This window comes from Xiphias gladius, chromosome 7 (assembly GCF_016859285.1).
Source record: "Xiphias gladius isolate SHS-SW01 ecotype Sanya breed wild chromosome 7, ASM1685928v1, whole genome shotgun sequence".
In the NCBI taxonomy this organism is placed as follows: Eukaryota; Metazoa; Chordata; class Actinopteri; order Istiophoriformes; family Xiphiidae; genus Xiphias; species Xiphias gladius.
This window is the reverse complement of record NC_053406.1, coordinates 20,531,700-20,547,222: the sequence shown is the minus strand read 5'-3', so window position 1 is coordinate 20,547,222 and position 15,523 is coordinate 20,531,700. Positions and strand designations below refer to the sequence as shown.

Genomic DNA, 15,523 nt, shown 5'->3' with positions numbered 1-15,523 from the left:
AGACTTTCTTAAATTTGTTTAAAACACTTTATTGCTGATGACCACGATAACCACTACAAATGCATGGGCTTGCACTTGTGGATTTAGGCATCCATACATTCGTGGCAATGGATGATTAAAAATATGTTTATGGGGCATGTTCGGGACTCCGATTTTTGTGCAACGCTCCCGAGTCTAACTTCTACGAGCCCGCTGCACTTTCCATTTGGCATCGGTGGCAGCAGAGTTTTCCCTTCGCCTTTGTCCCCCGTCGCTTGCTGTAGCCGCGGGGTTGCCTGGAGACGGCGGAAACGTCTGGGAGCAGCGGCGATGGAGAAGTACGAGAAAATCAAAGTTGTTGGAAGAGGAGCTTTCGGGTAAACTCCGACTTTGTTTTTACACTTCTCAGCTGTTTTGCGTGGCGCACACGTGAATGTGTGCCGATACGGCGATGTCAGGCGCGTGCTAAGACAGCTCGAAGTCCGTAAGGCCTCAGTTTTTCCCCCAAAATGTAACGGGATGCGTCAAATGCGCACCGCCCGAAAGACTAAAAAAGTAACGCAGCGTTGAACATAGTTTATCAAACAGGTTACCGCTACTTAAGAAAGCTTTTCAAGGCTGGCCGTGTGACAAATCTGAAAGCCAAAGCCACTCTGGGGTTTCTACAATATCTACTAAGGCTTTGTAGATCAGATATAAGCAATTATTAATAACAACTTTTGGGTTGCCAGGTTGTGGAAAATCCTCCTCCGGCATGACACTTTTGTCTCTGTAGCTCGGTATCTCATTAGGACTGTTTGACCACTTATCTTCTGTAAACGTGCCATTAAAAAAAAAAAAACGGCTTATTGACACTTGTAACTCCAGACTTGATGGATTATTGTGGAAACGTTCAGTATTGATTTATTGAAAATTGCAGGTGACTGACTAACTTTTGCTAGTGTCTTATTAGAAATTGAGAAATTCAAGAGTCATCATCAATGTCACACTTACACTTATAACTGCATACCTGATGACTCATTAGAAAGTGCAAAACCCAAAGTGGTTTACCAACATACATAACTGCATTCTTACTGAACAGAAACCCAGAGACGTGTTGTTACCAAAACTTTTTATGTAAACAGAGCACACTGCTGCAAGAGAGTCTGTATTCAAACAACAGAATAGGAACTTCCTCATTAATAGTGTAAGGAAAACAGCTCCTACCATCAACATTTCACATTTACTCTATTGTTCTCTATACCTTTATTCTATTTCAAGTCAACGGCTAGTCAAACTATATGTTTAAGTTAATAAATGGCTATACCATAATAAGTCTGGAGTTAGAAATGTTAATTAGCATTTTTTTTAAAATGGATTTTGGTCCAGATGTCCTGTAGCACTCTTCCAGAAGATAAGTGGTCAAAAAGTCCATTGGAGATGTCTCCCTAAAGAACTAAAGCACTACAAAAACAAGGGTTGTACCGGAGGAGGATTTTCCACAACCTGGCAACGTAAAAGTTATCCCTATTAATGGCTTATAACTAATCGATTAAGTGAATGGGGAAATGATGTATTAACCAATATTAAATCCATTAATTACAGTTTATAAAACCTTTATAAATGCCATGCCTTGTCAGAAAGTGGTACCAGTTTTTTATGCATTTTAGCTAGGCTAATTATACGGTACAGTTATGTTAGGCTGATAACACTTTGTAATAAAGTCTGCAATTTACAAGGTAATTTCATTGTTTGAATAAGGTACTAATAAAATACTGACCAGTTCCAACTAGTATATAAATGTAGGTACAGTGGAAGTAAACAAGACTGTGGGGAACAAGGGAGCAATACTTTGTAACACTGGCACACCAAATCTAAAACTATCTAATCATCGCACTCTATCGTCTCTGGAATAAAATATACATCTCATTTTCCTTAATTTCCTTCCCCTGTCAGGATCGTTCACCTGTGCCGCAGGCGCAGCGATGGGGCCTTTGTCATCCTGAAGGAGATCCCAGTGGAGCAGATGTCACGAGACGAACGTCTGGCAGCACAGAACGAGTGTCAAGTGCTGAAACTGCTCAACCACCCAAATATCATAGAGTACTATGAGAACTTCCTGGAAGACAAGGCCCTTATGATAGCTATGGAGTATGCACCAGGTAAGCTTACTGTAATATCTTATTACATGACCCTCTTTTGTTCATTGTAGAACAATTCCCATTTGCCATGGTTTAGTGCTGTAGGGCGCCATACCATTTTTCGTTCCCCTGTCAGGCCTGGGAATACCACACGATCACACCTAATATCAGTCTGTGCGGTGGTGTTTTGGGGGACAGTATTCGATCATTTTTACATTATATTAAAAGGTAAATGTAAAAGAGATAGATCAAGTCCAGAATTCTGGAGCAACACGCCAAGATCCAGCACTCAGTCTCAAATCACCAGACCCGAGGCCTTTGGCTTTTCTTGTCTTAAGGTTAAAGGTTAAATCTTTGCTGTCAGGTCTCTGAAAGCTCTGTACTGTCTTTCTAAATTAGATTTTCTTATCTTTAGGGTGTGTTTATTACCTCATAACCTCAACTAAACTAAACTAAACTAAACTAAACTAAACTAAACTAAACTAAACTAAACTAAACTAAACTAAACTAAACTAAACTTAAATTAAATTAAATAGATTTATTTTATAAATAAATGCATTCTAATCTTTAAGACATTAGACCTTAGCAAAAGTGTGAACAATCACCCCCACAAAACAATAATAGTAATAAAATAAAACATGTATAATTAAAATTTAAAAACAAAAAAAATTACAGCAGAAAATTAAATAAGGTTTGGCTCAAAAAGCAACTGCCTTACCAATCACATGTCTTATAACTAAACTCAACTAAACTAAAGTTGAGGTCCTTCTTTATGATATCAAGGCAAATCCCTGACGGAGGGTGTAGAGTTTGTTTTGACCTTAATGCAGGAATTGCTTATTAACTGGGGATCCAAAAAATCAGGTACGGTGCTTCATGGTAGCAGATAAAAAGATAAATATTATGTATTTATTGGGATAGATGATTATTTTGTGGATCCCCTTTCCGTTTTATGTTGACATCAACATTTCACTTGTGCAGCAACAGCACATGTTGTGTTATTAAAGCGTTTTAAATCAATTTTTTATTTGCTTTGATATCATCATCTCACAGGCATTCACTCAAAACAGTATGTATTTTTAATAAACAGAAATCATCTTCATTGTTCGTTCTTTTCTCAATGTTTTCTCCATGCAGGTGGGACTTTGGCTGATTACATACAGAAACGCTGTAACTCTCTGCTGGACGAGGACACCATCCTTCACTTCTTTGTGCAGATCTTACTTGCGTTGTATCATGTCCACAACAAACTCATCCTGCACAGGGACCTCAAGACACAGAATATTCTTCTTGACAAGCACCAGATGATTGTCAAAATTGGTGACTTTGGCATCTCCAAAATCCTTGTCAGCAAGAGCAAAGCGTACACGGTGAGCTGATTTACCTTTGTTTTGCAACTGTAATTACTTCAACGACACACATATCCTGATATGTTGAAACCTAACATGTGCTAGCATGAGTTAATGCCTTCCTTTTTTTTTACTATGCAGGTGGTTGGGACTCCATGCTACATCTCCCCAGAGCTGTGTGAAGGAAAGCCATATAACCAGAAGAGTGATATCTGGGCCCTGGGTTGTGTGCTCTATGAGCTAGCGAGCCTCAAGAGAGCCTTCGAGGCCGCTGTACAAAAATCCCTCACTTACTTAGTTGTATTGATCTAAATAGCAGTCTAAAGAAAAGTTAGCCTTTACAGTATTATTATTCTTATTCAAGTGTAAGATTGATGTCTGCAAAGGCGATGGCACCTAACAACCATCAGAGCTACTCTATGTTCTCCACGGGAGATGGACATTTATAATTTCTCAGCATATTTTTCACACATTCCAAATGCATTTTATAATTCTGCTCATGCTCATTCATTTTGCTTTCAGAATCTACCTGCCCTCGTTTTGAAGATCATGAGTGGCACATTTGCTCCAATATCAGACCGGTATAGCCCAGAACTCCGACAGCTCATCCTCAACATGCTCAATCTGGATCCATCCAAACGGCCTCAACTCAATGAAATAATGGCTCTCCCCATTTGCATACGGCCCCTGCTTAATCTCTACACAGATATAGGCAATGTCAAAATGCGCAGGTGGGACCTTAATGCATAAGTAATGAGAACATAGAGCTTTTTAACAGACATGGACATTAATTTGAGATTGAAATTTTCTATATTTTGTGTAATGAGCTCTTTCTTTGTCAATATTCTTTTAAAATCACCTCATCTGGCTTTTTCTAGGATCGAGAAACCGCTGTCTACTGTGCAAACCTGTTCTCAAGGTAGACCAGGAGGCAGAGTTCCTACCAACAGGTCCAGAGGTGAGGCACACAATGCCATTGTTTGACAACAGAACTAGCTGCACCAAAATGTACCGAAGTAATCACAAATTTGACTGTTGTTTCTTGGGTCCAAACAGATGGATCAATCGGTTTAGGGTCGGCGAAGCTGCACTCCCTCCCCCTGTCCTCGGTGTACACATGGGGGAGTGGCATCTCAACGCCTCTGCGCCTGCCAATGCTCAACACCGAGGTGCTTCAGGTGTCTCTGGGCCGCACTCAGAAGATGGGGGTCACCAAGTCGGGCCGTCTGATTACATGGGAGGTCTGTGTAAACCCTTACATTTTTTAAATATATCTGCTTACTAGTTTACAAATCTGCTTCTATAATTTCCTGATGCTGTGCATTATAAAAGAATAATCTACCTGAATAACACTGACTCACTGTTAACGAACAGCTGTGATCTACTCTGCACTCCTGGGTCAACTTGTTGATGTACGATGGTCTACTTTTTCTTATTCCCACAGTTAACTAGCCTAATATAATGCAGCCTTGATATAATGCAGCCCATTTCAACACCACTGCAAACTACAGCCTCAATAATAAACATAGTTAAATATAGTTAAACTAATATCTCCGCAACAGTGTCAATCAAAACAAAACATTGTTATCTCTTTAAAGGTCGAATTTGTGGCTGAGCTATTGTATTAACTTGCATTAGATTTTGCAGATGTACCCAGTAAAGTGTCCATTGATTGTATTTCTACAACAGCTACAATGCAGTACATCATTTTTTCAGCTATTAAAAACATCAATGGTAAAAATGTGCTTTTGGCGTAGAGCTTCTTTGTAGACTCAAAGACCCCATTACAGAGAAAAACCAGCGGTGAGGAGGCAGAAATAGCTAATTCTTCACCAGCAGTTGCTTCAATAGTTCACAGTGCAAACAGTCACCAGTTGGTTGAAAGCAACATGCTATCGTCTAACTGATGCAGAGTTAAATGAAGCAGGCTGGGTTATATGGGTCCTTAATAATAGAATAACTGCTGGAAGGCACTGAACATCACAGATTGATTGTGTTTAATGGTGCACTAGAGTGTGGAGTTTTCCCTTAACATTTTTAGTTACTTACAGGAAATAGTTGCATTCTCACTCTCTTGGCATAAAGACTAATGATCTGTCCGCTCACAGAAGACTAATAATCAATAATTATCACAGGCGCCATCAGTGGGGTCTGGTGAAGCCAGTCTGCCCGGTGTGGTGGAGCAGATGCAGCCGCAGTTCATTTCTCGCTTCCTGGAGGGTCAGTCTGGAGTCACCATCAAGTCTGTGTCCTGTGGCGATCTCTTTACAACCTGCATGACAGGTCGGTGGGCCATTCCTCTTTGGATAGTCATCAGAGAGATCGCAGCCATGCCCAGTCAGCCTAGCGATGAGCTCTGCCATAGGAAATCAATGTTTATTTTCTCCTCTCTATCTTAACACACTGCACCGCATGGCTGTAAAACACTGAGATAGCATTTGAGCGTACATATGAAAGTGTGGATACAGTCAGCTGTTTTTCCAGACTTTATCAGATAGTGTGGATTCACTTGTAAAATAAACCTTTTCATGCTTGCCTGGAAGTTTGGAAGTACAGTTTGTTTTGATCTCAAACTCTGGTGCTCCGTTAGTCAGTGTGTTAGAAAGCTGTCGTCAGTACGTCGATCTTCGCAAAGCAGATAACACAGGATTAAAGACCCTTCCTCTCAGCTCAGTTGCCTCTCTTTCATCACTTTTCACTGTAGTGACGCAGATTATTGTTTCTAGAAGCATGCTGTTGGTCCACACAAGAACACACCCCTACTCATCAAGAAACAGTACCTTTAATCCCTTCTTTTCATTTTCAATTTGCAGACAGGGGCATTATCATGACATTTGGGAGTGGGAGCAACGGCTGTCTAGGACACGGTAACTTCAATGATGTAACACAGGTACATGTTCACACTTCAAAGGAAAATATTTGAATGTTGCACTCATATTAAATGTACACTCAGTGACCAGTTTAAGAGAAACAGCTCAACTAAACAGTCCTGCAAAAAGTTCTAATAGTGTTTTTAAAAAAAATATTTTTTCACCTTATTTATATACATGAGAGTAGACTAAATATCAGAATCACCACCATAAACTACATCCTCCAAAATGACCATACAGTTCCTCTCAAAAACAGTTTCAAACAAAAAACTGATTATTATAACCTTGATGAAGGGAGGATTTATAGTAGGACTGTTGTATTTGACTGCATTAGTTTTAGCTAGGTGTACCTAATTAACTGCCAACTGAGTGTATGTTTTTAGTATTTCTCCACTATGTAAACAGATCTACAAGACTAGTCACTGCTTTGCGGTTTCCAGTATCCAAGTATCCAGTATCTAAGTCATACTAACATCTGGTTCCCCTACAATTTAAAACATCAACATCTTTTTTAATCCAATACAATGTGCATTCATACATCCATGTGTCTTCCAAAGGGGGTTTTGCTTCATACTGTCCGTGCTTATGAAGCAGATAGTGTGAATATCACACAGTGCTTATTTTTTTTTCTGTCAAAGTGTGTGAGGAAAGCGTTAAGTTATGGCAAACATGCTTTAAAACGAAAAAAATAAACAACAAAAAAAACTTTCAGGCATTGTAGCACAGACCATTCATTAAAAAAAGACCTTTTTGGTCTCTTTGCATTTTTATGGGAATTTATCCTTTATTTGACAGCTGACAGGCGGAGAGAGGGGGTGAGACATGCAACAAAGGTCCCTGGATTTGTTGCTGGTCGAACCATGGATGTTGCAGTTATATTGTATATCTATTAAACACTGGGCAACCAGGACGCTGCTCCAGGTTTGAAAAACAAAACAAACAAACTGTAATATAAACATTACAATGATAACATTTCTTTTCTCTCTCTCTCTCTGTTTTTGTGCTCAGCCCAAGATAGTTGAGGCCCTCCTCGGCTATGAGCTGGTTCAGGTGTCATGTGGTGCTTCCCATGTTCTCGCTGTGACCAATGAAAGAGAAGTATTTGCCTGGGGAAGAGGAGACAACGGTATAGTAAATGAACTGGTTGTTTTCAAACTCACTCGGTCTATCTGGGTAGTCTACTTTTGTTGTTTCTTTATGTGTCTGAGTTACGACAGCAGCACTTCAGCACACATCTTGATTGCTGGGTTTCTGTCCTTGTTTCTGTTGCTTTGTCCGGAAGGTCGCCTCGGGCTAGGCACCCAAGACACCCACAACTCTCCACAGCAGGTGTGTTTACCTGTGGAATTTGAGGCCCAGAGGGTAGTGTGTGGAGTTGACTGCTCCATGATTATCAGCACCCAGTACAGGATTATGGCATGTGGAAGCAACAGGTAATTATTCTATTTTTCAACCCAAAACAATGGCCATTAGTCTCAGTAAACACTGACTGACAGGAACTAATGATCAGCAGTGAAACACGCCCCATTTCATCTTTAATGAGATGACATTGCCACTGTATGTTTTTTTTAAAGACTGCATTTTGTGAAAGTGATCCTCTATTGTAACGATACCTCCCATCTGCTCACCGTATGCTGTACACTCTTTCATATGCATGGGGGTGACGGTAGATTGAAGGTGCAGAGAGACACTTTCCTGGTGCAAAACCTGTGAGACAGCATTCTCCTCAAATGACAAACACTTTGTTTTCTAGCATTGTTAATCCCTCGCTCTCAGAGAGGTTTAGGACAGGATGCAGAGCTGTGTGTAAGTAGGAGTACAAATTCAGAACATACGGCTCAGCAGCTACCTGCAGCAGACAAGGAAACAGGAAAAAGAATATTAAAGGGTCTTGCCACTAACATACATTTATGTATGTTTAAAACATTATTTAAAAGCATTGAATAAATATTGTTATTCTGTGTAAACACACAACTGTGATTGTTATAAATACTTAGATTTTGTTGTTTTGTTGTGGTCAGGTTCAACAAGCTTGGCTTGGATAAGATAACCGCTGGAGAGGAACCAGATCCCTCAAATCAGGTGGAAGAAGTTCATTCTTACACTCGTGTCCAGTCAGCCCCACTCAACAGTGAGATGATAGTTTACATTGACATTGGAACGGCCCACTCTGTTGCTGTTACAGGTAAAGAAATTCCCAATAATATGTTATTAAATCATACTTTTGAAGTAGACTCATTTGTAGCAGTACAGCTGATTGCCTCCATGATGGTGGGAAAAAAGGTGAAGTTCACAGTTTTAGCGATTGCCAAACTAGTTATTAAGGTTGTTGCAGCACCAGGTTAGGTGGGAGGCAAGCAAAGAATCCCACACACTTTCCATCACTTTTACTAATTTTATGTTCATACAATGTTTTGGTCCTGAGATGTTCATCATGCAACGTCTATAAAGACAAAAACGTTTCTGTGAAGAGGTTTTGGTCCTGTGCACCTGTTGCTAAAACCTTTTTGAAATGAGCACCAGGTTCCAGGTGCTCTTGAGAAAAAACACTTCCAACATGTCAAACTTCTTCAGTAAAGCTAAAGTGCTAGAAATAAACAAACGTGAAATGGTCACTTAGCATCACCACTTTCACCCACATTGTCTTCTCTAGAAAGGGGTCAGTGTTTCACCTTTGGCAGTAACCAGCATGGCCAGATGGGCTGCAGTTCCCGTCGTAGCAGCCGTGTGCCCTACCAGGTACCCGGCCTGCAGGGTATCACCATGGCTGCATGTGGAGATGCCTTCACCTTAGCTATTGGATCTGGTGAGTAGAAAGGGACCATTTGTGATATCTTGACCTCTGTTTTTAAAGCCCTTGTACACCTCCACAGGTGTTTTCAGCTGTTTTGGCTGATGAGACCTCTGCTCAGGTTGACGATGGTCTGAGGCACACGTGAGGTCACCAGATTGCTTGTCCCACCTTAACAGGTGAAACAATGCTAACAGGAGAGTCACTGAGATATCAGTCCAGACTTCAATCCGCAGTCAGACAAAATGTGAAATTTACACTCAAGGTGAGGCCAAAAACAAGGGGGACAGAAAATAGCTTGGATAGGTTTATAAACATAAACAGCGGTAGCTGGCATGGCTAGCACGGCTAACAACAGCAGCCACTAAAGCTGTAAATTATGCAGGGTTTTATCAGAGATGTTACTGTCATTAACCTCTGTCACTGTCCTTAAACTCACTGCAGCCAAAGCAGTCCCTCTCCCCTGCTGCTTGTATTATTTCGCAGTGTAGTTATAAAACAAGAATTTAAGCAAACGGGTATGTGTCTGTGAGTTCTTTTTTGGGTCACAATCAGGTGTTTTCTGAGAACAGCAGACATTAGTTTCTAATAAGGTGTCACTGTACAAGTGAAACAGACACTGATAATTTTACTTTAGAGTCTCCAATGAAAGTCTGACTAGTCGTACCTCATGAATTTTTTCCCACTCCTTGGAAAGTGTCGTTCTATTGTCTTACTATTTCACCTAGTAAAGTTCAATCAGATTGAACTCAGAAACTGAAATCAGATTAAATGAAAAGCGACTTTTGGTCTGGATGGATGGTAAAGATTGAAAAGATTTCCGTGCTAACGTGTGAGTGTTCACGTCATCAGTGTGGTTGTATGATTGCAGAGTTGGTTTTGTAAGGATTAAAAGACTGTGTATTGACAATACAACACCATCTGTATTAAATTTGGGTTAAATTACTTTGAGCAACAGTGTTTGGTTGGTGTGAAGTGTCTATATTTACCTGGTTTTCAGGCACTTCTCTATTATTAAATGCCAGGTTGTATCATCATGTATCAGCGCTTTCAGGAAAATGGAAGTTGACGTGAGCACTGTTTACGAACGGGGCATTAGAGGAGGTCTAATAAGCCAAATCAGGTGAAATCACCCCTGTGGATTTTCCAGACGTGTGCAGGGCCTTTAAAAGTGGTGAATTTTGTCGTCACTACGTGCAGGGGAGTAACCTGAAACTCTTCCTCTGCATTCAAGAAAAACCCTGATGTCTGAAACGTAACAGTCAGCTCATGTCTGTTAGTTATACCTGGAATTCAAATAATAAACACACACACATATGTTCTAAAATAGTATTAACAATAACAATTTTTTGGCCTTGTGTTAAAAATAGTTGCTGTTATGCAGCTGACAAAAGAAACATTTTCAAAAAGGCCAAACTCATTGTTAATCCCTCACTTGAAAAAAAGGGTGTTGTACACAGGAGCTGTGTATGAGTAGGAGATGCATGAGTAAACACTGCAGGGTTCATCTCAGCTCTGAGTACGGACAACATTTCTCTGTTATCTGTGCTTTAGCTGCTTTAGAAGAAAAGTGGAGGATCCTGGGATACGGGGGGCAGTGCATTTTAAAGTATGTGACTGCACAATGTAACTTTAACTCAAAAACAAAGCTGATTAAATGTTCACTGTGATGGATTTTGTTACGTGAACGAGTTTCAAGTCTCAGTTTATTTTCATGCCAAACTGAGAGTTGAAAGTTTCAAGCCTAACGGTTCCACGGAACATATGTTGTGCTTCCGAAAACAGTCAGCAGTCATGTTAACTATACATAGGTTTCAGCTAATGGGCTAAACATACAGAACCATTGTTATGGTCCTTTTTAAAAGCGTGGGTTAACAAATAGGTAACAGCTGTGTGTGTGTGTATGTGTGGGTGTGTGTGTGTGTGTGTGTGTGTGTGTGTGTCTACTCGTGTGTCTCTTAATGTGTGTTTTGTTCTTAAAGCTGAGGGTAAAATGGTAAAATGTCATATTGTGCTAATGCCTGGCTCCCTGGGGGGAAAGCCAGCAGTGCCAGCCATGCCTGTAGGTTTTCTTTGTTAAATAAAGCTTTGTTCAGCTTCCTACAGATAGAGCCCTTATGCTGCCACCGCAGGAGGGACAGAGCCGTCAGATGCAGATTTGTGTGGATTAATGTTAGGAAACTGCCACCAGCTCCTTACTCTCCTGTCTTCCACAGAAGGGGAGGTGTACACCTGGGGAAAGGGGGCCCGTGGCCGCCTCGGCAGAAAAGAAGAGGATTCTGGGATACCGAAGGCGGTGCAGCTTGACGAGAGTCACCCGTTCACGGTGACATCAGTGGCTTGTTGTCATGGCAACACTCTGCTGGCAGTGAAACGTAATATTTTGCTTATTACCCTTTGTTAACAAACACTGTGAGATGTTGGGATGTGTTGAAATGTAACAGAGGGAGAGTACTGATCCCCCAGATGAGAAACTTGGGACAAGCTTCCCTCAGAGATGCAGGTTAGAACACAACAGGTAGAATTGTGAAAGGACTCATTTGTAAGTTTGAAAGCTCAATGGCTAAAACCATGACTGTAGCTTTGTCTTTACATCTTTAAGCATTTGCAGTGACAGGCGGTGTGTCGAGGCGCTTAAACAAACAAGGTCCTTTCAGCCATACTGAAACTTGTTTCGAATCTGCATGCCAAAGTAGTGACTCAGTCCAATGTTGCAGTGTGGTTATTGATTTTAGACTGAACTGAAAATGTAGCCTCAGACCTCCTGCTTAGAAGACGCTACCTCTATTCCCTACAGTGAAAGTGCAAGAGCCAGAGATTCAGATGTAAACTGAAAAACATTGAAGGTGGGATTAAATCATCCCCCTACAGTCCAAATTGAAAATAGCTGCAGATTTAGAGAAGATTAAACTGCATCACAATTTAATAAGTAGCAGAGATGTTGATAATCCTTGCTACAGGCTACAGGGCTGCTGTTTGAATGTTTCCTTTGACCCGAACCATGTGACCAAGACATGGAGACCAACATCGACTACCACTGAGGGCGCACTAATAGAGGTCATTGACAGAGTCTATATGTAAACTGGCTCCGTGAGAGGTTTTATGTTAATGTTTTCAATACTTTAAAAAAAAAAAAAATCTTTATCTGGAACAGAAAATTTCCATCGACAGGCAGTCACATGAGCACCCAAGTGAACGTGATACATATTTTTTAACAACCAGCCAGAATGTCAAACACCTTTGAGAGACATTAAGTGGATGAAAGTAAACTAACAACAAATATAAATATGCATAACTTTATTAGTCAAAAATTTATAATTTAGAAAATGAAAGGTCAAGCCTCAGCAGTTGCATCAGCATAGTGTCATCACTATCCTGAGTAACAGCTGAAGACAAAGAAATACATAAAATAACAAAGAGTCCCATCATTTTAATGATATTTTGCTGTGGAGCATTGTTATCAATACAAAGATTTTCCCTCCATAACCAGACAAGAAGCAGAAAAACTCCTTAATTGGGCAGTCCAGATGACAAAGTATATTTATTATATATCTAGCCATCAGCCAGTATCTGCCTCATTATTGGCAAATCGATTTATCGCTGTGCAGTAATTTGTACAAGAGAAGTCAAGCGCAGACGTTTAGGGCTGCAACTACTGGCTATTTCCATTTTTGATTAGTCTGCTGTAAATTCAGTTATTATTTTGTCTCACAAATGTCAAGACATAGAGTAAAAATTCCTATTGTAATTTTCCAGAAGCCAAGGCGGCATCTTCGTATTCCTTGTTTTATCCAACCATCATTCCAAAACTCAAAGATATTCAGTTTCATTTCACATATGAAAAAGAAAACCAGCAAATCTTCAAATTTGAGAAGCTTGAAGATAGAGTAAATTTCGGCATTCTTGCTGAAAAATGACTGGAGCGATTATCAAAATAGGTGCCAGTAAATTTTCTGTTGATCAACTAACCGATAAATCGGCTAGTAATTTCCCCTCCACTGACGTTCTGCCCTTGTCCCTTGCTCCCTTCTTGTTTCAGCTTTGCTTGAGGAACCTGTCCCGAGATGACTTTGTCCAGCAAACAGCCCACACCCACTATGCTGTCGTCATGAAACCTGCCGGTGACGTACGGTGAAGGACAGCTTCCTCTGAATAACTCCTCCCGGAGGCCCAGCTGCGCTGCAGCTGAAAGATTCCTTTTCATACTGCAGCTGCGACCGCAGATCTGCACTCGCTCTTTCCTCTCTGTTTGTTGTTGTTTTTTTTTTTTTCCAATAATGAACGTTTGTTTCATTCTCTGGCTTGACATCACGGAGCAAAGCACAGAAAAGGTCACAACCTGACTGTCGCAGCAGGTGTATCTCACAACAGGTTAAAGGGATGTTGTAACACGGTCACCGAAGCTGGATTGCAGGAAGTCATTAGGCAGCTTTCCCCGCTCACGTGCGGGGGAAGCATGATAAGCCACGAAAGGCCAGTTAAAGTCAAACTGGTTTAAGCTCTCTTAAGAAACTGGAGAATGCGATGATACAATGCACAGAAACGAAAAGAATGAAGCCGCTTTAGAGTTCATCAGTCAAATGAACCAAACACATTCATCTTGATCACATCGTCTGTGGTCACATTGTGCTTTATTGGATTAGTCCTCCAGTACATTTGTAACTCAACAGCAGTGTTCAGACCAGATAACGACGTGTTGTTGAGGGTGAGACTGAACCATGACTATAAGATTTTATGGTGTTAAAGAGACTGTGGCTGTGTCCGAAATCACTCCCTTGTCAACTCATTCACTACTCCCTTATAGTTTAGTCTATAGTGAGAGATAATTAGGGATTTCGGACACTTATGAATCATCTACATTTTGCTATTTACAATTATCTATTAAATGTGACCACCTGGATTGTGGGATTGTTAGTAGGACACTATGTAGTGAGTAAATTCACACTTGGACATTTTGGACACTCACAGAAATTGGTGGACAGTAAATTTAGTGCAATATATAGTAAATGGGGAGTGATATTTTAAATGAGAGGGTGCATATAATTGTGTTAACTGTGATCACAGGGTGACCAATGACTGCTGAGAAAAGAAAACTGCCAAAGCAGGAGCCCACATGTGCCTGGCAGTGGTGGAACGAGTACTCAGATCTTTTACTTAAGAAAAAGTGGCAATACGGCAGCGTAGAAAAATACTATGTTACAAGTAAAAGTACAAAACTATTGGCAGCAAAATATACTTAAAGTACCAAAAGTAAAAGTAACCATTTTGCAGAATGGCCCATTTCAGAATAATATGTATCATTCTGATGGATTATAATTATTGATGCATTCATGTGTGAAGGCAGGGCTAATTTCAAGTACTTTATATACTGCCGGGTTAAGTTACCCAGCAGTAACTGGGTAACTTTATTATGTTGTATAAATATACAACATAATTGATTAGTTGATTCTATATTGTATTAATAATCTGAATCTGCTAAATAATTTAAGATGCCAAATAAATGTAATGGAGTAGAAGTAAAAGTACCACAAAATGGAAAATACTCGAGAAAAGTTTAAGTACCTCAAGATTGGTGCCTAGGGGTGAAATCTTTGTAGTACATTATGTATTTTTATATTTACATTTTTCTCCAGGGTTGTTGTTATCAGTTACCGCCACATCTTCCAGTGTTAGCGCTTTTACAAACACTTTCAAAGAAGAAATGATCCTCTGTGGTTGCTGGACATCTAAAATCTAATTTTGAACAGCATAAAAAGTGCAGCCTGAGAAAGAAATCATGTGGTAAATCTTATTTATTTTATATAAGTATGTTTATTTTTGTATGTTAGATTAGAGGAGGGTTTCACAGTAGATAAGCCTTAAATTGGAGGTCTTCAGAGAGAGAGAATCTGTTAAATCTTTCTTACCTGCTTTACTCCACCTTAGCATGAATCACCAAAGCTGCGTAGATGATTATTTTGGTAGAATTTTTTCAGAGAACAATCAGACAGAGAAAATCCGTAATTTAGCTGGGAAGGTTGAATTTAAGTTAAACAAGTTATACATCACCACCTTAAAATTATGAGGTTGAAATGAATAACTAACCTAAAATACACAGCTGGAGTCCTCAGTGACAGTCTGATTGCCTTTGGTTTTTGCTGCTCCTATAAGCCCCTCTATTCCCACATTAATCACCTGCTTCATCAGGTACTTTGATCAGATGAATTCACATTTGGTTTGATTATTGTAATTATTATTATATATTCAGTTAAGATATATTAATGTACATCTGTATTTGAATGTATTTATGAAGATTCTAGTAACTGCTGTTTATTTTTCAAACTGTAATCATATATTTTTAAAGTAATCATTGCCTGTGTGAGACGCGTTCACGCCGCCTCTGAAGACATGGATCGTTTGCCATTGTTGTCTTGT

General features: G+C 40.0%; 1 protein-coding gene across 1 annotated transcript; it reads left to right on the top strand.

Annotated features, from left to right (window-relative positions):
- Positions 1-282: 282 nt before the first annotated feature.
- nek8 (NIMA-related kinase 8) lies at positions 283-14,362 on the top strand. Its single transcript, XM_040131100.1, has 15 exons — positions 283-356; positions 1,915-2,120; positions 3,237-3,469; positions 3,590-3,721; positions 3,971-4,179; positions 4,327-4,406; positions 4,505-4,689; positions 5,584-5,731; positions 6,262-6,338; positions 7,327-7,444; positions 7,601-7,751; positions 8,340-8,503; positions 8,972-9,124; positions 11,326-11,484; positions 13,149-14,362. The coding sequence occupies exons 1-15, from the start codon at positions 310-312 to the stop codon at positions 13,175-13,177; spliced, it is 2,091 nt and encodes a 696-aa protein (XP_039987034.1). The 5' UTR covers positions 283-309; the 3' UTR covers positions 13,178-14,362.
- The last annotated feature ends 1,161 nt before the right edge of the window (positions 14,363-15,523 follow it).

Coding starts and splice junctions, on each gene's coding strand:
- nek8 (XM_040131100.1), top strand. CDS start 310: ATGGAGAAGTACGAGAAAATCAAAGTTGTTGGAAGAGGAGCTTTCGG. Junction 357..1,914: donor GTTGGAAGAGGAGCTTTCGG/GTAAACTCCGAC, acceptor TTCCCCTGTCAG/GATCGTTCACCTGTGCCGCA. Junction 4,690..5,583: donor GCCGTCTGATTACATGGGAG/GTCTGTGTAAAC, acceptor TAATTATCACAG/GCGCCATCAGTGGGGTCTGG.